The sequence below is a fragment of the Otolemur garnettii genome, unplaced genomic scaffold (assembly GCF_000181295.1).
Source record: "Otolemur garnettii isolate 467f Iridium unplaced genomic scaffold, OtoGar3 scaffold00218, whole genome shotgun sequence".
Taxonomy (NCBI): Eukaryota; Metazoa; Chordata; class Mammalia; order Primates; family Galagidae; genus Otolemur; species Otolemur garnettii.
The window spans coordinates 1,911,842-1,933,950 of record NW_003852613.1 but is presented as its reverse complement, the minus strand read 5'-3'; the positions used below and the strand labels follow the sequence as shown (position 1 = coordinate 1,933,950).

Here is a 22,109-nt window from a genome sequence, read left to right as displayed (position 1 = left end):
GGAATGTCTCATGGTCCTTGGATCTGGTCACTTTTGAGGTGTCCAGTACCTTATTGCTAAATCAACTGCCTGAGCAGACGTATTTTGTAAGAAGCAGCCTCCGCTGAATCAGTGTGATGCTGGGTGCCAATCCCAGGTAGGGGTCATGAAGGGTCCACCTGGCAAATAGTGCTGGGCCCTTCCAGGTGAGTGGAGAGCTAGAGTCCACCTATATCTCACAGCATGGCACTTTCCTGTGTGTGCTGAGGCTCTCTGGGCCCTCACAGAAGCATGTTCCGTGCCCTCCACCCCCCAGGGTAGGCAGCTGGGAAAAATGTCTTTAAAATCCAGTGGTGGATCTTAAAAATTCACGCACATTGGGCGGCGCCTGTGGCTCAAGGGAGTAGGGCACCAGCCCCATATACGTAAGGTGGCGGGTTCAAACCCAGCACCGGCCAAAAAAAAAAATTCACACATATTTACACCACATATTTGTGTTAATATTGAGTTAGCATCTGAAAAGCTGTTCTCTGCAGTTCTGGCCTGCATCACCTATGCCAACCCTGTGCTTCTCTGTGGGGGCTGGAGGCCACTGTGTCTGGGGAATGGGTCTGGGCCTTCCCTGCTCTTCCTAGATATCACTTTGGGTAGCTTTCCAGGCCACTGAGGTGCTGAGGCTGCAGCCTGCAGGGCTCAGGGACGTCACTTGGTAAACACAGCTATTTTGTCCCAACTGAGCTGAATTGGGCAGTGGAAAGATCAGTGTGGGGTGGGGCCTGGCCTCAGAATTTGGGGCCACCAGATAGAAACAGTGGCTTTCCTTCAGGGTGGCCCTCCCTGGATGCCACAAATGGCATGCTGGGGGTGCTCAGGGCAGGGAAGCAATCCCCAGGGCCTGCAGTCCAGGCCTAGTCCTGCTGGATACGGGATAGGAACATAGCATAGGTGAAGCTGGAGGTCAGACAGGATCCCATGTCTGCACAAGGAAGGAAGGAAGGAAACCACCCCATGTCCACACGGCCAGCAGCTGCCTTGTGAGTCCTGATCACTTCCACCCAGGGCAGCATCCCCTTGCCTTCTGACTCTTGGTTCTGAGGTTCAGGTGAGCTGGCTCCTGCGATTCACCTGGCCCTCCCAGGGAGGAAGGCCCTACCTTGCCCACTGCAGGCCCACACTTTTGTGCACAAGACCTAGTGTCTCCTGGGGCCCATGGGTGGGGAGCAACGGGTGTGTACAGAGGGCTAGGTGACCGTGGTGGTGCATGTGCCCTTGGGCCTGCTGTTGGGCCCTTCATACCACAGTGGCCAGAGGACCCTGTCTGTACTCCTACCCTGACTATGGGAGGTTGGTTCTTCCTGCTGTGGCTGACTTAACAGCTTCTCTGCTCCCCTAGCTTCCCTGCAAGGTCATGTTGGCAGTTTAATTTGTGTGACAGATGCAGGGAAAGTGGAGAGCAGCTTTGGGGCCAACACTGGCCTCTACCACCACTGGGCCTTGGTTTCCCCAGCTGTCACTGTAGGGCTAGGCTTCATGTAATCCCTTCACCTTTGAGGTGCACCCATACCCCCAGACTGTGTCCTGGCCCCTCCAGCACTGGGTTTTCTTCTCCAGGGCTCTGCCCTTACAGCTGCCTCCAACCAGGGCAGTGGGCAGCACTGCTGGCCTGGTACGTTGGTGCAGGGCAAGGGATCCGGGGGAGTTGGCCTCAGTGGGCTGACCGGGCACCAGACCACACTCTTGCAGCTCCGGGAAGTTTGGCCACCTGGCCTGCAGCCCACCCACTGCTGGGAGCCTGGTCTGAGCTTGTATGCTTGTCCTGCTTCTTTTTGCCCATGAGAAGTAGAAGTACTGCCCAGTCAGGGAGCAAGCAGGAGGGAAAGCTCTGGCTCGTCACTGCAGCTGCCAACCCCCCACCACCCTTCCCGCTCCCTTAGGGGCCTCTGGGGACAACACTGGGCCAGGGCGCAGGCAGGTCAGACCAAGTTCCAGTGCTGGGCCTCAGTCACTCAGGCTCTGCCCTTTTCTTCTGGGTCAGGCGTCTCACACACTGGTCACTTCCAGGTTTAGGGGCTCTAAGTTTGTGCAGCCCCAGCCAGAACCTCAACCAGCTCTGTCCTCAGGTTTCTCTCCACCTTGTGGAGCAGACACTACCCTTGCCCCTGTCCACTGTGGCTGGGAGTAGAGGCAGGACTGCTGGGCCACAGGCGAGTGCTACTGGGAGCTCCAAGGCTGTGGTCAGCTCACACCTGCCTGGATGTCCCCAGCACCTGGCAGCATTGGAGGTGCTTCTTACACCCCGTGCTTGCTGCCTTCACTGGCCTGGTCCTCCACCCTCCCTGGGCCCTGGCATCCACCTGTGTGAGAAGGTGCTGACATGTGCTATGGGTGGTAGAGGGCTTAGGTGGTAGTAAGCACTCATCATACTAGCTCTTCCTGCCCTTCCCGGCAGGCTCTGAGATGCCCAGGGCAGTGGTTCTGCTGGGCCTGACAGGAGGCAGAGGAGCCAGGTCAGAGCCCTATACCCCACAGGGAGTGAACTGGAGGCTTCCGGCCAGCCTTGGATTAATGGCTTTTAATTTAGAATTTAATCAATGTGGCTTTCCTCCTGAGAGCTGGATGCTCTGGTCTGGGAGTAAGTTGTATGATCTGTGAGTGGGGCAGGCAGGGGGCTGCAATGGGCTTGCCAAGCTGCTGCCCCGCCCTACTTTGAGATTGCTCTGCTTTGCCTGCAGCTGGCAGGCACCCTGGTCATGGAGGACTGCAACGTGCACTCGGCTGCCAGCATCCTGGCCTCAGTGAAGGAGCAGGAAGCCCGGTTCGAGCGGCTGACACGAGCACTCGAGCAAGAGCGGCGCCATGTTGCCCTGCAGCTGGAGTGTGCCCAGCAGCCTGGCATGGGCAGTGGTGGTGTGGGCAGTGGGCAGCCCCTGCCGATGGCCTGGCAACAGCTGGTCCTGCAGGTAACAGCCTTGTGAATTGGGAGGTTGAAAATGGCCAGGTGGGAAAACAATCAAGGGGTCCTGGTAGACCACAAGCTGGCATGCATTGGTTTATTGCAAGACCTGCTGGGGCTTCTGGGGAGGAATGGAAAATGGGATCCCAAGGGGATTTAATGATTGCTATGTTCACTCACTAGATCCATGTAGAGTGCATAGCCCAATACAAGCACATGGTCAGAGCCAAATTAATGTCTACAGAGGACCCCAGGCCCACTGGGGAGCCCTCTTCCCAAGCCCCTGGTGCTAAGCTGCCTCAAATGAGCCTGGGTGCTAGGGCCATCTCAAGAGCTACCCAACTCCAGACATTGCCAAGTGTAAGGTTTGTACTCCCAAATTGAAGGGGGAAACAGAACATCTCAGATGGGCCTCATGGGAACAGAGGCAGCCAGTGACCCCAAGGCTGCCTCTGAGGCACTAGGGTGCTCAGGCTAGCCCTCCCAGGCTGAAACAGGCTCTGTTCTCCAGCCCATGAATTGGCAGTATGGGAGGGCCAACAATACCCCAGAGGGTTGATGCCCTGGTGGAAAGATTTTCCCACAGCCTGGAGTGCCCTGACCTCCTCAGGGATGAGGACTGCAAGGCCTGAGGCCAGTGCCCCTCCTCCCCTCCCCATCCCTGCTGGATGGAGGGAGTCAACTGGGTGGGCCAGGCTCAGCTGCCCCAATGCCAAACCTGCTTCCGAAGATTGACCTCAGGAGGCAGCGCCTAGGGATCTATCTGCTGAGCCACAAGGTCAGAGGAGGCAGCTGGAGAAGCTTGGGGCAGGGGGCAAGGCAGGTGACAGTGAGCTAGGGCAGGGCTACTGCTGCTGTACCCACCAGTAGGCTGCTCCACCATCTGGGCCACCTGGCCTCCAGCCTCCAGCAGGAAGGGCCCCCTCCTCCAGATACCTAGCTGGGGCAGGACTCACCCCACCCAGGGCTGCCAGCTCTGGGTATGTGGCTGGGTACTAGCAGCTGGTGAAACTGAGAAGACAGAACTAGCTTAAACATAAGATCCGGGCCACACTCCCTCCCTCAAGGGGCTATTCCAGTCCTCCTCCTCACTGCCCTGGGTGGCTCCATACAAGGCTGCCCAGGATAGAAAACTCAGGAGGCCAATGGCCAGGGCAACTTGCCCCTTGCCCCTGTGTGGGTGGGGAAACTGAGGCTCAGAGGGACACACAGTGGGTACCCAGAGTCTTGAGTCTGCTGGCCTGTGCCCATGGCACATTGTGGAAGTGGGAGGTGGCCCCAGGAGAGGCTCAGTCTCTGAGTGGGGTCTGGGGAGAAGTGGTAGAAAGGCCTGGGTGAGAGACCCTTCGCTTGCTGTACCCCCTGAGCCTCCCTGGGCTGGCCCCAGCTCTCTGTCCCAAGAACCTGTTTCCTGGTCCATGATACTAGAGCCATTGGCTTGCCTTTGTGGGGTATGACCCAAAAGGTGGCTCCAGCCCCACTCTCCCATCCCTTTGTCATCCCAGCAGAACTAAACACTCCAGAGTGTGGCCTCACATTCATGCCTGGCTGGGCGTGGAGTGGAGGAGGCACCCTAGGTTTCTGTGCTTCCACGGGGAGAGCCCAAGACACAGAGTAACCAGTGGGGCCGTTTGCCAGGTCTCCATCAAGCTTCATGGACAGTTCTTGGGTGCCCCAATCTGGGTGGGGCTAGGCAAAGATCCAAGGTGGGATCTGGGACCTGAGGGACCCTTATAGTGCTGAGATGGCCTCGACTCCTATCTTGTTGGGCTCCTTTCACAGCAAGGTGAAACTAAGTTGTGGCTAGGATGGCACCCTCCGAGGGTGGCACTGTGCCTGTCGCAGCACTGGCCCCTGCCCGGCTGGAACTCAGTTTCCCCAACTCTACAGGCGGAGGGGCGTGTGTTCTCATTTACTAGGCGCAAATTGAGGCCTGGGAAGGAGCACTTGGCTAAGGTCACTCCGCGGGGAACTGTCACCCCCCGCCCCCCACACCCGGGCCAGGGGGCTCAGGGGCGCCTCTGGCCTCCACCCGGCCGCAGAGCCCCGCCTCACGCTGTGGGGGGCGGGACCTGGCGCCGCCGCCCGCCCCGCCCCGCCCCGCCCCGCCCGGGCGCGGCCCCGCCCGATTGGCTGCTCGCCGCTACCCGCGCCAGGTCCACCCCCGCGGGGAGCGAGTCTGCCGAGCCTGAGCCAGAGCGCCGAGGCGCCGGAGGCGAGCCCGGTCCAGCCACTGCCGCCGCCCCGCGCCCCCAAGCCTTGGCCCAATGCCGGCTGAACACAGACAGGTTGGAGGGAACTTGCCTGGGGGTCCGGGGGGGCATAGTGGTCTGGGCCAGAAGGCTGAGGGCAGGACGCTGGCCTGTCCCGGAGGTCCCGCTTTTGTTTCGCGGAGCCGCTGGCCGGAGGCGGCTATTGTCTGCGCTCCGGCCGGGCTGTGGCGGGCTGGCCGGGAGGGGTGGCAGGGTAAGGAGCTGTCCGTGGAGTGCAAAGGCGCACAGGGTGCCCCGGTGCACGGGGCGGGGCCACGGGGTCTCTAGAGCCGTCCTGGGGGCTGGGCGTAGGTCCCCCTGACAGTGCTACGCTGCGTGTGGAGCGGGCGTCGGGTACCCGGGGCGGAGAGGGGGGTATGCCGGCCAGCCCCAGGACAGGTGCCCGGGGGACCAGGATAGGAGGAAGGGCCTTCCCTAGCAGCTCCTTTCTGCAGGAGTGAGGTTGAGTTTGGAGAAGGATGGGCTAGGCCTCCTGCTTCCGGGAGGGAAGGCTCCCTCCACACCCCCTGCGTGGACTCCGACTCTGGGAACCTTCCAAGGAGCTTCCGGAGCTTTCACGGAAGCTTTCTCTGCGCCGCGGCGCACGTGAAGGAAGGGGTGGAGGCGGGCCCCGCCCACGTGTGGAAGCAGGAGGGGGGTCTCCAAGGAAGACTAGGCGCTCTGCCTCCCAAACTGAGGTGGTTGGAAAGGTAAGGGGCAGCTTGCACTCTGCTCAGAAGAAGCCAGATTCAGTAACAGGCAGGGAAACTGAGGTGGAGCCAAGGGGAGACCATGCAAGAGCCCCTGTGTTGGGAAGCAGGTCCTCCACACACCTGCCTACCTGGGCAGGCAGGTTTGTGCCTGTGGGGTGTAGTCCTGGTGTGACCCCAGGGGTCTGGCCATCGACTTAAAGATGGAGGAGCCGGTCGAGGGGGTTCATAATCACAGTGTGGCTTGGGAAAGATGGGGTGAGTGAGGGTCTTGCTCTCTGTCCTGATCCCAGCTTGCTTCCCACTGTGGCCTTTTGGCCACCCTTCATCAGCCATGTCCCAGCAGGTGCACTGCTGCTTAGAGAGGTGAGCTCCTGGTCCTGAGAGCTAGGCAAAACCCATGGGCCCTAAAAAAGAAGGTGTTTTGTGGTGGCCAAGGCTTGCTACCTGGCAAGGGATCCCAGCTGACTTGTCCCCAACTGGATGCAGCCAGTGGGCCGTGGAACTATTACTGTCTCACCCCTCCATTCATCCAGCGGCCATAACTTGTGCCCGCTGGGAGTCTGGCCTTGAGTGTGGGGTCCAGGTGTATAGTCTCACTTTAGCGTGTGCCAGCAGGACCTTGGACGGGACGGGACAGGCACCTCTGCAGTCTGTTTTTCAAGACGCGCACTGTGGGTGCTTATCTGTGAAGACTGGGTGGTGTGGGTAGATGGGCGTCTCCAGACCCCGACTGACCCCTTCACCCCCAAACTAGGACTTGGCTTGTTTTCTCTGCCTTTCCCTCCACCATCCCTGTACCCAACTGGAGGTTGTGTGGGCCTTTGCCCTGGTGGCAGCCCCACTGTGCATTGGTCCACTTCTCACTCTTCTGCTTCCCACATGCCTTGCATCTGGATGTTTCCTAGTGCTACCCAGAATGTCCCAGGGTCCCAGCACCCCTCACCTTTCCCTCTAACCATGAGGAAGTTGAACCCCAGGTGCATGATGGGGTGCAGAGTCCTGCTCAGCCCTCTGCCTCTGGGGGCCCTCTTCAGAGCCCTGGCAGGTGGGTGGGTCCAACTCCTTGGACACTCTAGCACCTCCCACAAGCCCAAGGGAGTTTGTGGGAAGCCCCAGAACTGGGGAGCATTGCTTCTTTGGGCCAGGCTCAGGGCCATGGAGCAGGAGCAGCACAGAAAGGAGAGCCATGGAGGGATCTGGGATGGGAGATTTGGGTGGTGGGAGACTGAGCATGGTCCTTGCATGAGGGGCAAGAATGGTCAGGCTGGGGGCAGGTGGCAAGAGACTGTTGCCTGGTCATGGCATGTTGGTTTGGGCTGGGAGTGGGGTATTTTAAGATAGTGCTGGTGTCTGGGTTGCAGAGGGACACATCTCAGAGTTGGGTCTGGAACGGAGGCTGTGTGGAGCTGCTAGGTTAGGGGCCTCTGAGAGTGGACCAGCCCCGAGTCATGAGTCATGGTACCCTGGATTAGGGTGCTAGGGTCAGGCAGGGGTCCGGGTACCCAGACCAGCCCCGCTGTTGATGCCAACTGTGTGCTGGTCATCAACCCAATATCCCACAGCCCCAGCCATACCATGGCTTTGGGTGGGGCTCTCACTACTCTAGGCCTCCTCAGTTTCCCTATTTACCATCAGCTCTGAGACTCCCAGAGTGGACGCCTGGGTAGGTGATGGAGGGAGTTGGTGGCCCTTGTCTGTGTGTGTTGAGAGCACGTGAGGCCTTGCATGGATAAGGTCTGGACAAGTGGGGGACCTGAGGATATGTGTACTGATGAGTGTCCTCGGGAACAGTGGGTGCCATGCACTTGGGGTGCTGTCAGAGCATGCAGGTTGACATACTTGGGCCTGAGTGCCCACTGGGTGCCCACACACGTGTGGACGTGCACATGTTCCTGTCTGAGGGATCAGGTGCATGCACACTGTGTCCAGATCCCAGTGCCTATGTGTGTATGTATGTATGTCCAGGTCTGTGTAATGGGGGCCAGGCTTTCCCGTGATCACCGGCTGACTCACACTCCTTTCTGGGTGAAGTCATTGCTTCTTTTTGGCTCCCTGAGGTCATTTGCCAGCAGAGACTCTTGGGGCCTTGGGATTCCGCTGCTGGCTCTGGGCTGGTGGGAGTGTCATAGGGATACTGACCTCACTGTGGGGCCCCCAGCTCTCCTGGACCACCGAGCTCTGCATGGTCAGACCCTCCCCATAGCTAGGATGGGAGAGGTTCACTGGGCCCCAGAGTGGGAGCCCAGGCCCCAGCTATCCTTTCTCCTCCTCCTTACCCCCTACTGCCTAGTGAGGGAGTAGGGGGCTCTTCTTGGCATGTTTAATGTATGTAAATATATGTAAATCTGAGAGGGGTCACATCCCACTTGCAGAGTGTCCTGGGCAACATCCCCTCAGTCCTGCTCCTTCCCCAGCCCCCACCCTACCACTGAACTAACTGCTCAACCTCACGGTTGGAGCCCTGACTAGCCCCCCAGGGCCCCACAGGGGTCACATACAGATGGGCAGCCATGTGCTGCCTCTTGCTTGGAGCAGTCCTGGATCCCCAGGGCCCTTGGAGAAGAGCCCAGTCCACCTTGGCTGGCAGCCTGCCGTTGTCCCCACTTGGGGCCTCAGTCTATTTCTCTTTCCTAGGGAACAGGGTTCTCTCTTCCTGGCTAGGGCCCTAGCAGGCATTCTACCACCCACACCCCAAGACAGAGGCAAGGTGAGGCTCAGAGTACCTCTGCCAAATTGTCTTCCCTGCAGTGCCTTAGACCCCTCCCACTAGCATTGTGAAGACCGGGGTGAATCCTCTCTCCTGAGTCAGGCCTCAGTTTCCCCATCTATAAAGGGGAAACATTCTCTTGAGGGCCTGCTCCTGGGGTGGTGGGAGGTACATTCTGTGGCTTCTTATTTCCTGTGTCACTTAGAGCATGAGGGCTGCCTCTGTTCTAGCCCCTTCCTGGACCTGGCACTGTATACATCAGAGGTCAAGCATTCCTCTGGGATAGGACCCCGACGTAGGCAGGCAGGTCCTGGGGATAGCCCTGGGCACCTTGCCTGGCTTAACCTAGGCCCAGGGATAGGTGGAGTCCTGCTCTGGAGCCAGGTGGGACTCAGTGTTGGTTTGGGTCCCAGTGGGTCCACGCAAGAGACCCATCTTCCTGCTGATCCAGCCCTGGCTATCTGGGAATGTGTCCTCCTTGGACCACCGCAGCCTGAGTTTCACTCCTGCCTGTTCTGAGTAGGTGCTGATCTCAGATGCTGGTGCAGCTGCAGAGTGGGCCTAGGGCCTATGCGGTCAGAGGCCTGAGGGCAGACTGGGGGTCTAGGGTTCCTATACCAAGCAGCGTAACAACTGTCAGGCCAGCTCTGACGTGGGCCAGCATGTCCACGTTTAGCCTCAGTTTCCCTGATGACGAGTCTGTCCAGTAGGCTTGTGAGCTTTGGAAGTGTCTCAGCCCAGAGCTGTCTTAGAATTCCACTGTGGTCATCTCTTGCAGGATGGTGGCAAGTGTGGATGTAGGTCCCAATCTGCTCTATTTCTAATGTCTGATATGACACCCGCTTCTCAGTCAGTGGAGGGCCCAAAGTAGGGCCAGGGTGTGCCCCCTTGATACCTGAGAGAGTCCAAGCTGAAAGGAGTGAGATATTTTGGTCCTGTGGGTGCACAGGGCATTCTGGGAATGGATATTTCTGTCTTTTTTTTTTTTTGAGACGGAGCCTCAGGCTATCCCCCTGGGTAGAGTGCCATGGCATCACGCTCACAGCAACCTCCAACTCCTGGGCTCAAGCGAGTCTCCTGCCTCCGCCTCCCAAGTAGCTGGGACTACAGGCACCCGCCACAATGCCTGGCCATTTTTTGGTTGCAGCCATCATTGTTGTTTGGCGGGCCCGGGCTGGAGATTTGAACCCGCCACCTTAGGTGTATGTGGCTGGCGCCTTAGCCGCTTGAGCCACAGGCGCCGAGCCGATATTTCTGTCTTTTGAGGGCGTTTGGCTGGCCTTGGTGGTAGGAGTCTGGGTGGGGCTGCGAGTCAGTAAGCAGTGGTGAAACTGTTCCCCCAAGACTTCTGCACTCAGGGTCTCTAGGATAGGGCAGGGAGGAGACCCCAGGATACCAGAAGAGCCCTGTCAGGTGTGGGAGTTGACCTTAGGAGGATGTCCTGCAGGTCACACCGGGGGCCTCCTCGGGCCTGGAGGAGCCTGTATCAGCCAATCCTGGCACATCAGGAGGTCATCCCAACTCAGCCTGAGGAACCCTGGGGTGGAGTGACAGGGCAAGAACCCGTTGCTGTCATGCTTGGGTGAAGACCAGCCCTGGGGTAGGTGGGCATGGGGGCTAGGAGGAGACACACGCTGAGGCCGTTCTGTCTTTATGGGGACCTACATGCCAGGCACATACAGGCTGTGGTCCTGCCCACTGACACCCTACCTCACCCCAGGAGCAGAGCCCAGGCAGCCAGGCCTCACTGGCGACAATGCCAGAGGCTCCCGAGGTTCTGGAGGAGACAGTGACAGTGGAGGAGGACCCTGGCACCCCCACCTCTCACGTGTCCATTGTCACATCTGAAGATGGCACAACTCGGCGCACTGAGACCAAGGTATGGCTGGGCCCGGGTGGTGAGAGAGTGGACCAGGCAGCTGCAGCTGTCCCATCTGCAGTGTGGACATGTGAGCCAGCCACCTAGAAGCCAACCTGGCCCCACTAGGGTAGTTTCCAGAACTCTTGGGCTCCCCAGCCCACTGGCACCCGCCTGTCCACCAGGTTACCAAGACGGTCAAGACGGTGACCACGCGGACGGTACGCCAGGTGCCCCTGGGCCCAGATGGACTCCCCCTGCTGGATGGTGGCCCCCCTCTAGGCCCTTTTGCCGACGGCCCCCTGGACCGGCACTTCCTGCTACGTGGTGGTGGCCCAGCAGCCACGCTTTCCCGAGCCTACCTCAGTAGCGGGGGTGGCCCTCCTGATGGCCCCGAGTCCCGGGATGGCCCTAGCTATGGCAGTCTATCTCGTGGGCTGGGTGTGCGGCCCCCACGCACCGGCCCCCTTGGCCTGGGCCCTGCTGATGGCTGCTTCACGTTGCCTGGCCGCCGTGAGGCCTTCCCTGTGGGCCCTGAGCCTGGGCCGCCAGGTGGCCGCTCCCTGCCTGAGCGCTTCCAGGCAGAACCCTATGGCTTGGAGGATGACACTCGTAGCCTGGCCGCTGATGATGAGGGTGGCCCTGAGCTGGAGCCTGACTATGGCACAACCACGAGAAGGAGGCCTGAATGTGGGCAGGGCCTGCGCACCAGGTGAGCACTCTGTCCCCTGCAGCTGCCTCCCCCTGGGAAGTCTGCCTTCTACTCCCAGCCACAGGGTGACCCACAGGCAGTCTGGCTGCTGGTTAAGTTAGTCATATCCTGGTTGGTTTGTGTAGGCCCTGATTCTTGGTCAGAACCACAGCCAGGGAAAGTCCCGAGGCAATAGAAATTAGGATGGCACCCTGCCTCGGGCCCAGGACTGGTGACTGTGCCTGACACCTGCTGCCTTTGCTCTAGCCATATGGCCACGAATACCCTAGCACAAGAGGCTCTGGTCTCCCTGGGCCTCAGTTTTCAACATGCATGGCAGTAACTGGAGCCCAGAGCCCCTGCCTCTTTGGTCCCAGTGTCTGCAGAGTGGGGTGTGACCCACCTTGACCACTCCAGCTGCAATCCTTCTTCCGGGAAGTAGGTGTGATAATGACAACCCACAGGGCTACTGAGAGCCAAGGACATCCTATGGCCTGATGGGAGGTGGCCTGATTGCTTCTCGCATGGTTCCACTGGGACGGCTGTAGGGACCCTACAAGGAGGGCCAACGCTTCCCACTACATCCTGGAGATTGGTCTTAGAGGAAGGTGGAGTGGCTTCAGGGAAGGAAGGGGCCCTCCCCAGTTGTAGATGGATGTTCCATAGAAATACATCCAGCTCAGGAAAGGGGAATGCTACCTGGTGACAGCAGTGAGAGCTCCCTGTGCTGGGAGGGATGCAAGCCCTGGTGGCTGTCAGCTGGGCTGGGGTCTGACTCCCAGCGCCCTCTGCCTTCTTGGGGCCAAGACACAGATGCTCGTGGCCCAGCCCTGCTGGGTGAGTTCACAGTCCCCAGGAGAGGGTGTGATGGGCAGCTCAGAGGCAGGGCCAGCGGCTGCTGTGAGGACGTCAACGTGCCCTGCTTGCCTGCACAGGGCCTACGAGGACACGGCAGATGATGGTGGTGAGCTGCTGGATGAACGGCCTGCATTCCCGGCAGTAACAGCGCCCCTGGCCCAGCCAGAACGGGGCAGCCTGGGCAGCCTGGACCGGCTGGCGCGACGTTCACCCTCAGTGGACAGCACCCGTAAGGAGCCGCGGTGGCGGGACCCCGAACTTCCTGAGGTGTTGGCCATGCTTCGGCACCCTGTGGACCCTGTGAAAGCCAACGCGGCCGCCTACCTGCAGCACCTGTGCTTTGAGAATGAGGGCATCAAGCGCCGGGTGCGGCAGCTGCGGGGACTGCCTCTGCTTGTGGCGCTGCTGGACCACCCTCGGTCCGAGGTGCGGCGCCGGGCCTGCGGGGCACTGCGCAACCTCTCCTATGGCCGGGACACTGACAACAAGGCTGCCATCCGGGACTGCGGCGGTGTGCCGGCCCTGGTGCGCCTGCTGCGGGCTGCCAGGGACAGTGAGGTCCGTGAGCTAGTCACTGGTAAGTGGGTCCAGCGTGTGCGGGACCTCTCCCAGAAGGAGCAGAAGGCTGAGCCCAGGAGCCCCCAGGCCACTCGGGGGCTCCTGGCCAGGGAAATGCTCAGGTTGTTGGGAGGTCCAGCTCTGGGAGAGCCTGCCTAGGAGGCCCTTCCCTGTGGACCCCATGTCCCCACTGTAGCTGCCCTGGGTCCTGCCTAGAAGGACTGTGCTTTGTGGGGGCTGACGGACAGGCAGAGCCACCTGACCACCTCCCTGTGGTCTTAGGAGCATTGGTCCCACTAGCCCAGGTAGAAGGGAATAGGGAAAGGGACAGCCCTCCCATCCCCTCCTCTTGGACTCCATCCTGGCTAGGAGCCACAACTGGGTGCTGCCCAGGCTGGCCTCCAGAGCTTTCCTGGCTTCTGTTACTTCCTGTCATTCTGTGTGAACTGGGGCACAGGGAAGGTGGATCAGGACCTGGACACAGTCACCTGGGGAGGAGGGGAGGGAGGAAAGTGCCTGTGGTCAGCACGGCCAATCACACCTATAGGCACACTCTGGAACTTGTCATCTTATGAGCCCCTGAAGATGGTCATCATCGACCATGGCCTGCAGACGCTGACTCATGAGGTCATCGTGCCCCACTCGGGTTGGGAACTTGAGCCCAATGAGGACTCCAAGCCACGGGATGCCGAGTGGACAACTGTCTTCAAGAACACATCGGGCTGCCTGAGGTGTGGCCAGCTTCTTCCTGGGCTGCTCCCATAGGGTGACTGATGGCCTGACCACACATCTGCTGGCCATCCTACTGGTCCCAGATGACAGGGAGAAAATAGCAGGCCACCTACCTCTTGGGCATCAGGGTCGCAGCTTGAGCCCGTGGAGGATGAGTGGGGCCTGACGGGACTGTACTTACCCTGAAAGACACCCTCTGGTCAGAATCTCCCTGCTCTGGTTCCCTCACCCTGCCCAGCTCCAGCCCCCCTTCCTAGCCATGGGAAGCTGGGACCTTTGTGTCCGTCTGCCTTAGGTGCTCATCCCACCTTCCTGAGACCCCTGCCTTCTTCCCACACCTACCCCCTGGGAAGCCCTGCAGAGATCTCAACAAGCAAGTCCTGGTCTCACAGCCCTGCCTGTCACCAGGATGTGTCCCCCGGCCCTGTGGGGTCCTGACCTTGGAGCACAACAGGGCCCAGAGCTGCCACTGACATGGGGGCTCAGAATTGCTTCTTTGGGCCCACCTCTGTGCCTTTAAATACACCTGCCTCCTCCCCCACGGAGTTACCCAGCTTGAGCCTACTTCCTGGGGTATAGGGGGGCTGTTAGACACCCTGGCCATCCTATCTCAGTAGCCCCAGGGGTGGCAGTAGGGCCTATTTAGAGATGAAGATAAGCAACCAAGGCTGGGATGGGGCTGGAGGAGTTCCTGAGGGGTCAGGGGTAACTAGGCCTGTTCTCGGCCACCCAGGAACGTGAGCTCAGATGGTGCCGAGGCCCGGCGGCGACTCCGGGAGTGTGAAGGGCTGGTAGACGCACTCCTGCACGCCCTACAGTCAGCTGTGGGCAGGAAAGACACAGACAACAAGGTAGGCAAGGTGGGGTGGGACAGTCTCACAGCTTTCCATCTAGGGAGGGACAGATGGCAATGCAAGAGCAGGCCCTGGGGCCAGAACCCTCGGGCAGCACAGTCAGGTAGGTCTTAGACATGGCCCACCTTGCAGTTTGTGCTGTGAATTAGGCATGGTGCTCTGCCCTAGCATTTGTGAGGCCTCCCTATCCCTTGCTTCTGGGGCATTGGTGCATGCTGGCTGAGGGCTGGCCTTGTGCCTAGGGGCTCGGGTATGCAGCAGTGCCCAGGGCACACAGACCTGCCCCAGCTGCTGGCCTCTCCCCACAGTCAGTGGAAAACTGCGTGTGCATCATGCGGAACCTGTCCTACCACGTGCACAAGGAGGTGCCTGGGGCCGACAGGTACCAGGAGGCAGAGCCCGGGTTCCCGGGCAGTGCCACGGGCCCCCAGCGCCGGAGGCGGGATGACGCCAGCTGCTTTGGTGGCAAGAAGGCCAAAGGTGGGTGGGTGAGCCTGGGGTACCACTCTAGACCCTTGGCCCGGGCTGAAGGCTCTCCATGCCCCTAGTGGGAAGTGATGGAGGCTGGAGGACACCTGGTCAGCCTCCAATAGGGAAGCAGGGAGCCAAGGAAGGTGCACTGCCTTAGATCACAGCTGACGGGGACCAGGGTACTCAGCCCAGCCCCTCCACGCTGGGGAAGAGTTCTGTGAGCCTTCAAGTTGGAAAAGGGCCACCAATGATGCCACCTGCTGGCCATTCTCAGTAGCTGTAAACCTGACCAGGCTGTGAGTGTAGGTCCCCACGACCCACATCCCTGGCAACTGAAGTCACACCTGTGAACCACCTTCACCTGCCCCACTGACCCCTAGCCCCCCTCCATGTTTCACTGGTGACCACTGAGCCCCCCAAAGTAATCTGGGTGAGGTCCCATGCGTTGGCTGCTTGATCCAGAGTGTGCAGTGGGAATCTGAGGCCTCCCAAGAGGGTGTCGGAGTCCTACCTGCTCAGGCTCCTCTCCTCTCTCCTGTGCTTCCTCCGGCTGCCCAGAGGAGTGGTTCCATCAAGGTGAGTTTGAGTCCACGCTGGTCTTGCAGAACCAGCCTGCCAGGTGCTGTGGGCTCCCAGTAAGGGGGAAGCACCTTCTAGCCTCAAGGCTCTGCCCCAGCCCTGATCTTATCTCTGGGCCACCATTTCCATGACAGTGGCAGAAATGTGTGCCCCTAGGGAGGCCAAGAGGTTGCCCCTATAATCTCAGACTTATAGAGGGTGGGCAGGGCCTGGGTTGTGTCCATCCCCAGAGGCCCAGGATCAGAGTCTGCCCCTGTGATGGAATGGAGTGGTGTGTGGCTCAGAGGAACAGCAGAAAGGTCCTGTGAGGGTGGTCAGGGTGGAGCCCCAGATCATCTGAGTTCAGCTCTGCTGCCTTCTAAAGGGGAGAAGCTTCTTTATCTGACGTGGGGAAGGTGGCTGGGAGGCAGTGAGTTCTCCATCATGGAGTTGTGCTACCTTAGACTGTGCAAGTGTTACATGGGGTTGCTGTGGGGTACAGCCTGGGATAGTGTCCTGGCCACAGATGAGGGAATTTTTGCCATGAGAAAGCTCTTGGCCCAGCCCTTCCTTGTGTGACCCAGGCAAGCCCTGTCCCTGTCAGCCTTCAGCTTCTCTGTGTGTAGTACCTACCTGCTACCTAACTTGGGCTCCTGACTGCTCAGCGACACACCTGGCAGCTGGAGGGGAGCCACTGTGAGGGTCTGTGTACAGCTTCCAGCTGTCTGGTGGGAAATGAGTCCCAGGGGATTGGGGCAGGTCTGGGATATCCCCAGGACCCACAGCCACCACCATCTTCCCCTGGGATGATCTGCCTGCTCAGGAAAGTGGTGCTGTACTCCCAAGGCCTCCAGGTGCCCAGCCCTGTACTTGGTATTCTTTGGGGCCTGGTCAGGAGAGGGCTTTGTGCAACCTTCCTGACACCTCCTGCCCTCCATGGGGTCCACCTGACCTCCTGCCCCACTTCCTTTCCAGGGAAGAAGGATGGTGAGGTGGACCAGAACTTTGACACACTAGACCTGCCTAAGCGAACGGAGGCTGCCAAAGGTGAGTGGCAGGGACCGAGCCTGTACCTTCAGGGGAGCCCGGGCCCAGGACTGTCCCCGTAGTGAAGCTTTTGGTCATCAAATGGAGAAACTGAGGCCCATAGGTGTGGGATTCCTCGGAGGATAGTCCAGTCCTGAAGACCTGTTGAAAGTTCAGAATCAGGGTCAGTTTGGATAAGGTGGGTGGAGAGGCAGAGAGGCCAGGTGCCTGCACAACCATATAGCAGGTGAGAGGTTGGCAGTGTTGGAGGGGGGAGAGCCCCAGTGAAATTGGGGCCTCCAGTGCTGGTTATAGAGCTGGTGTCCACCTGTGAGGACTGGTAGCTGGGCAGACATGGTCAGATCCAGGGCCAGAGAGGCTCAGAATGCCTGGATCGTCTTTCCAACCCCTGTGTGTGTTGAGTTTCTTCAGTGTGCTGGGATCCTGCTGTATGCTGGGAGCCAGCCTGAATGAGAGAGTTCTGCCCTGTTGGGGCCTAGCCAGCCTGGCAAGTTGGAAGAGCCTGCAGGTCCCCACCTGGGGTAGAAGGCAGAAGGGATCTGCGTGGGGTTGTAAGGACAAGCATTACAGGCAGAGTTGCAGACACCCTGAGAGGGGAGTGGGTGTGTAGCATGTGAGGGCTGGAGTACAGGGAACACAGATATGGGCACTGGACAAGGGGTCATGGAATGGGGCAGGACAGGGGAGAGGGAAGTAATGTCCTGAGCCAGGCAGAAGCCTTGTGTGGGGACAGGCAGATCTGGAAGGCTGCCTTGGTACCTCATCTTTGGAGCACTCTAGGGTACCAGACTGGGGCCTTAATTGCTGGGGAGCTGGAGTGGTTGCTGAGGAACCTGGGTCCTGTTTCTAGGGCAGCTACCCTGGTGGCGCTGCCTTAGCGGGGTTATGCTGGACTGGCTGTACTGTCCAACATTAGGTGGGCTCTGTTGCTAGGGGCATGGCCCTGGGTGCACAGTCTTACTTGCAAAGTCGAAGTCGGCCCTGTTGCCAGGGAGGGCAGGCCCTCTTGGTAGGGGCGTGGCCCTGGGTGCACAGTCTGTACAGGGAGGGCGGGCCCTATTGCTAGGGGGGTGGCCCTTTTGCCACCTCAGGCTTCTGGGGTGCTTGTGAGGCTTATCAACTTCTATGGACTAAGCCCCAGTTTGCCGCTGTAAAATGGGGCTGTTTTCTTCCTTGGGTGACTACACTGATCCTAAACATTCCGGAGCGGCTCCACACCCATTCCTGGCCCCAGCTCACACTGGCCCTGGGAGGTCTGACCCAGGATAGGAGGGAAGGTGATGATGGTGAGGGAGAAGGTTCTGGGTGACTGCGGGTGGTGGTTATCCTGTACGCAGGCTTTGAGCTGCTATACCAGCCCGAGGTGGTACGTCTCTACCTCTCCCTCCTCACGGAGAGCCGGAACTTCAACACTCTGGAGGCTGCCGCTGGCGCCCTGCAGAACCTCAGTGCGGGCAACTGGATGGTGAGAGGCCAAGTCTGTCTGGCAGGGAGGGCAAGTACCTCATTGGTACTGCGCTTGCTAGGCCTGGCGGGGAGAGGAGGAGACACAGCGCTTCCCCAAGGTCAGAGAGGTTCAAAGCGTATGGGCCGCAAGTAGTGCGCCACTGGATGGTGGGGAGGCTTCTTGGTGGAGTTGGCTTTGAGCTGTTGGGGATAGGGCTTTGTCGCAGGGGAGGAGGAAGAGCCAGCGGAGGGACCGGTCAGGATCCAGAGGTGGGAGCGTGCCTGGCACGTGCATCTCCGCAGTCCTCTCTTTCCCTCCACTGCTGTAGTGGGCCACGTACATCCGCGTCACCGTGCGCAAGGAGCGCGGGCTGCCAGTGCTAGTGGAACTGCTGCAGTCCGAGACCGACAAGGTAGTGCGCGCCGTTGCTATCGCTCTCCGCAACCTCTCGCTGGACCGGCGCAACAAGGACCTCATCGGTGAGAGGCCAGAGCAGGCCTGGGCGCCGGAACCGGGCAGGCAGCTCCGAGGTCCCGCCGTTAGAGGCTGGGTGGTGGGTAGTTTGAGCATCGTGGCCCTCTCCGCTCACAAGGATCTTGCGTGTCCTGGGGCCCTCCTGGTGGTGCCCCTCACCTGAACACAGCTCCATTCTGGAGGGGCAGGCTGGAGGTGTGCCCTAACCCCGTCCCATCCCCAGGGAGCTACGCCATGGCAGAGCTGGTGCGGAACGTGCGCAATGCGCAGGCTCCGGTACGACCTGGGGCCCGCCTGGAGGAGGACACGGTGGTGGCCGTGCTTAACACCATCCACGAGATCGTGTCTGACAGCGTGGATAATGCGCGCTCGCTCTTGCAGGCCCGTGGTGTGCCCGCTCTGGTGGCTCTCGTCGCCTCCAGGTGGGGGCGTTGGGGTGGGGGCAGGGTTGGGGACGGCTGAGGAGGGGCCGCCACTGACGCGACCCGCCCACCGCAGCCAGTCCGTGCGCGAGGTGAAGGCTGCGTCCCACGTGCTGCAGACCGTGTGGAGTTACAAGGAGCTGCGTGGCGCCCTGCAGAGGGACGGCTGGACGAAGGCACGCTTCCAGGTGCGGCCTGCCTGGCCCTTCCCTCACATTCCGCCAGGTTGGGTCCCTGAGAGAGAGGACCACAACTTTCCTGCTTGCGTTTCCTGTCTCCACAGTCAGCAGCTGCTGCCGCTAGGTGTTCCAAGGGAGCACCAAGTCCTGGGGGCTTTGATGACAGCACACTGCCACTGGTGGACAAGAGCCTGGGTGAGTGCTGGCTGGAGGGTGGGGGCAGTGTTGACAAGGCTGGTGAGGAGCAGAGGAGAGAGACAGGTTTTCTCCCACCAGAGGGCCTTACAGTCGGCTCTGAAGTCCTCCCCATGGCACCTGCATTGGTGTCAAGGTTGGGTGTGGATTGTCAGCTGGCAGAGGCTGGGCAAAAATAGCAAGGATCTTAGGTGACAGAGGGTGCTTGGGATCCCCAAGGCCAACCCTGCTGAGGTGTCTGCCCTGGCCCCCTGGCCACTGTGGGCAACCAGCTGCCTGCCCTTGCTTTGCAGACAGTGAGAAAGCAAGCAGTAGAGACGTGATTCCCATGGACGCACTGGGCCCAGGTGAGTACAGGCACGTCAGGGAGAGGCCAGGGCCAGAAATGAGCCTGCTGGCTTGATGGGGTAAGTGTGGTTGGTGTTAGTTGGAGAGCAGAGATCTGGTTTGGTGGGCTCAGGGAGTGAGGGGCAGGGCAGCTAGAGAGCAGTCAGTGCCCAGCCAGGGCCTCTGATCAGCCAGATAAGGGGGGGTTGGTTATTGAGCTGTCATGGGGGGTGGGGGGCACAAACAAGGGCCATGCCTCTGTGAGACAGGGGCCTGGTGGGACCCGGGGTCTGCACAGGTCTCCAGGCCATGGCAGGTTGGAGCCCTGTCCCAAAACCCCTGGCCCCTGGGGCCCTATGTTCAGGCTGAGAGGGACATCTGTTCCTCATGCCTCCTCTTTACCCTGCCCACAGATGGATACTCCACCGTGGAACGGAGGGAGCGCAGGGCTCGGGGCAGTGGCTCCACAGGGGAGGCCTCTGAGAAGGAGCCTTTGAAAGTAAGTGGCTGTGGGCAGGCACCCAGAGAGGCTCCATACCTAGGAGTAGCCTGGAGAGCAGCCCAAGCCTTACTGAGTCTGGTCTGGGCCCTGGGGGACCAAGCACAGGAGGCTGCCCTCTTATGTCAGTTTGTGGGTACTCATGGGTTTGCAGCTCACACCTACTGGGAGGGGGGGCAGGACAGTGCTGCCTAGCCACACCCTGCAGGCATGTCTGCACCCTCTCTGCATGAGCATGCTGGGCAAGGGCAGCACCTGCCACCCGCTCTATGCCAGTCCCCAGGCTTCCTGCGTAGGCCTCTGTGTGTCCACGCACCATCCTGGCCCATATGAGTCATGCCAGCTCAGCTCCCCTCAACCTCAGCACCCCCGTGCTGCCTTGGCTGGCTACCCTCACACCATTCTGGCTATAGCCCAGCCCCCTGTGCAGTCCTGCCCTGCAGACAGTGCTGACTAACCCGCTCTGTTGTGCTTCTAATGCCCTCCTGTCCACCTGCCCGCCATGCGCTGCAGCTCGACCCTGGCAGGAAGGCCCCGCCCCCTGGGTCCAGCAGGCCCACAGTCAGGCTAGTGGACGCCGTGGGGGACGCTAAGCCTCAGCCCGTTGACTCCTGGGTCTAGCTTGCATGCCTGGTACGTTCTTTTTCTGGTCATTTGTCCAATTGTCTCCTGTTCTCTGGGAGGAGACCTCCCACTCCTCTCTGCTGTCTGCACGCTCTGCTCTTCTTGCATGCACCCTGGCAGGACCAAGCGCCTGGCTTAGGAAGGCCAGACTGAGGTCAGAGTGGGAGGGTGCTCCTGGGCCTGAAGCCTCCTCCCCAGCTCCGTGGGGTAAAAGCCTCGAGGAGACAGGACCAGAGTAGGGACAGCCCCCACGTCAGATGCCTGGAGCACAGGCATCATGAGGACCAGCAAGTCAGGATGGCCCCTGGTGCCGGCACCCTCAGGTTAGCCCATAACACTCAGAGCAGCTGACTTCGACCACACTTCTGTCTACAGAGAGTCCTGCCAGGGTTGCACATTGTCCTGCCCCACCCCCACCACCCATCGAGCTCACGGTCTGCCCAGGCTATACTGTTCTCTCTCCCTCCGCAGGGCCCAGGCCCAGCTGCTTGTTCTTAGGGATCATTTCACCCAAGAAGGGCCGTCCTCAGCAGACCCTGTCGTGGAGCTCCGAGCACCCTGGTGGCAGAGATTGGCAGTGCCTGTGGCCCAAGCCAGGGCCTGGCTTTGGGGTGCCCTCCTGCCCCTCCCCACCCCCCTCTGCTCTCCCCACCTAACTCCCTAGACCTAAGTTAGCTGTTTACTGACATGGTGCTGTGTGTGAGCGAGTGAAAGAAGGTCTGAGAAGGCTGGCTGAGCTGCAAGGGCAGGACCAGGGCGGCATCAGGGAAGGTGCCTGGCTGTGCTTTGGGGCTGGAGGGTAAGGGGTGTGTGCCCCTGTGTAAGGTTGCATAAGAGGAGTGGGCTGGGTTGGCGGTGTAGACCCCAGGGACAGGCAGCCAGGCAGAGAGTGGGGGCAGGGCAGAGAAGTTGGACTCAGAGGGTGGAGGACTCCCCTTGTAGCCACCCTGCATGGCAGGGAAACCACAGAGGAAGGCCTGGGCCCAGGCAAGGCGGCTTTGAAGGCATTAGGACGGGGTCAGGCTCCACATGCCCTACCACCTGTCTTGGTCCTGCAGATGTGTGGGCCCCCATGCAGTGGTGCCCTTCCCTGTACTGACCATCAGGGCCGCAGCTGCTGCATCCACTCAGAGCCCCAAGTAGCACCTCCGGGACTGAGCTTCAGCAGTGGTGGGGAGACTGCTGTTCAGTGCCTGTTGTTTGTGACTTAAAAACAGAAGAAAAACACTGATGAAATGCATTAAAAATGAAACCAAAATAAGACTCTATTGGTAAACATCTCAATTTTTGTAAGAAAATTTAAAAATTAAAAACAACAAAAGAATTTTTTGTCTTCTATGGCTGGGATATCCTGTCGCCAGTGATGAGGGCTGGGTTTATCAAGGTGGAGATGGCCTCCAGTGGTTCCTGGCCCCTTGGCGGTTTCCACACTGGGCCCTTGGCCTCACTGCTGAACTCTTATACAGCCAGAGAAGGGCCCTGAGCCTGGGGATGGCAGCCCAGGCAGGGCTGGTCTAGGTGCAGATGGGCTGGAATCTTGTCGCTATTCCAGGACCAGGGGCCTTGGAGAGCTTTGCTGGTGGTGGGTAGGCTGACCATCTGGAGGAGCTAGGGCAGCACTGGTCTTAGCCAGACATAAACCAAGGCTGCTTCACTGTTCTACCAGCTGGACAACCACAGGAATTCCATCCCTGGTTTGAGCCTCCTTTTC

General features: G+C 59.9%; 1 protein-coding gene across 5 annotated transcripts; it reads left to right on the top strand.

The window, feature by feature from the left end:
- The first annotated feature begins 49 nt into the window (after window positions 1-49).
- On the top strand, window positions 50-21,729 carry ARVCF (ARVCF, delta catenin family member). 5 transcript variants are annotated; one of them, XM_023508028.1, is made up of 19 exons: window positions 50-136; window positions 2,712-2,939; window positions 10,325-10,483; window positions 10,648-11,174; window positions 12,089-12,588; window positions 13,117-13,300; window positions 14,035-14,152; window positions 14,464-14,635; window positions 15,185-15,202; window positions 16,160-16,231; window positions 17,569-17,696; window positions 18,007-18,157; window positions 18,376-18,574; window positions 18,651-18,762; window positions 18,858-18,948; window positions 19,242-19,295; window positions 19,689-19,774; window positions 20,288-20,407; window positions 20,870-21,729. In XM_023508028.1, exons 2-18 carry the CDS (start codon window positions 2,730-2,732, stop codon window positions 20,393-20,395), a joined length of 2,889 nt encoding a protein of 962 aa, XP_023363796.1. In that variant the 5' UTR covers window positions 50-136; window positions 2,712-2,729; the 3' UTR covers window positions 20,396-20,407; window positions 20,870-21,729. The 5 variants fall into 5 exon arrangements, with proteins under 5 accessions (XP_023363796.1, XP_023363793.1, XP_023363794.1 ...); XM_023508025.1 differs by lacking the exon at window positions 20,288-20,407; XM_023508026.1 differs by lacking the exons at window positions 15,185-15,202; window positions 20,288-20,407.
- The last annotated feature ends 380 nt before the right edge of the window (window positions 21,730-22,109 follow it).

Coding starts and splice junctions, on each gene's coding strand:
- ARVCF (XM_023508028.1), top strand. CDS start 2,730: ATGGAGGACTGCAACGTGCACTCGGCTGCCAGCATCCTGGCCTCAGTG. Junction 2,940..10,324: donor GGCAACAGCTGGTCCTGCAG/GTAACAGCCTTG, acceptor ACCTCACCCCAG/GAGCAGAGCCCAGGCAGCCA. Junction 11,175..12,088: donor GGGCAGGGCCTGCGCACCAG/GTGAGCACTCTG, acceptor TTGCCTGCACAG/GGCCTACGAGGACACGGCAG.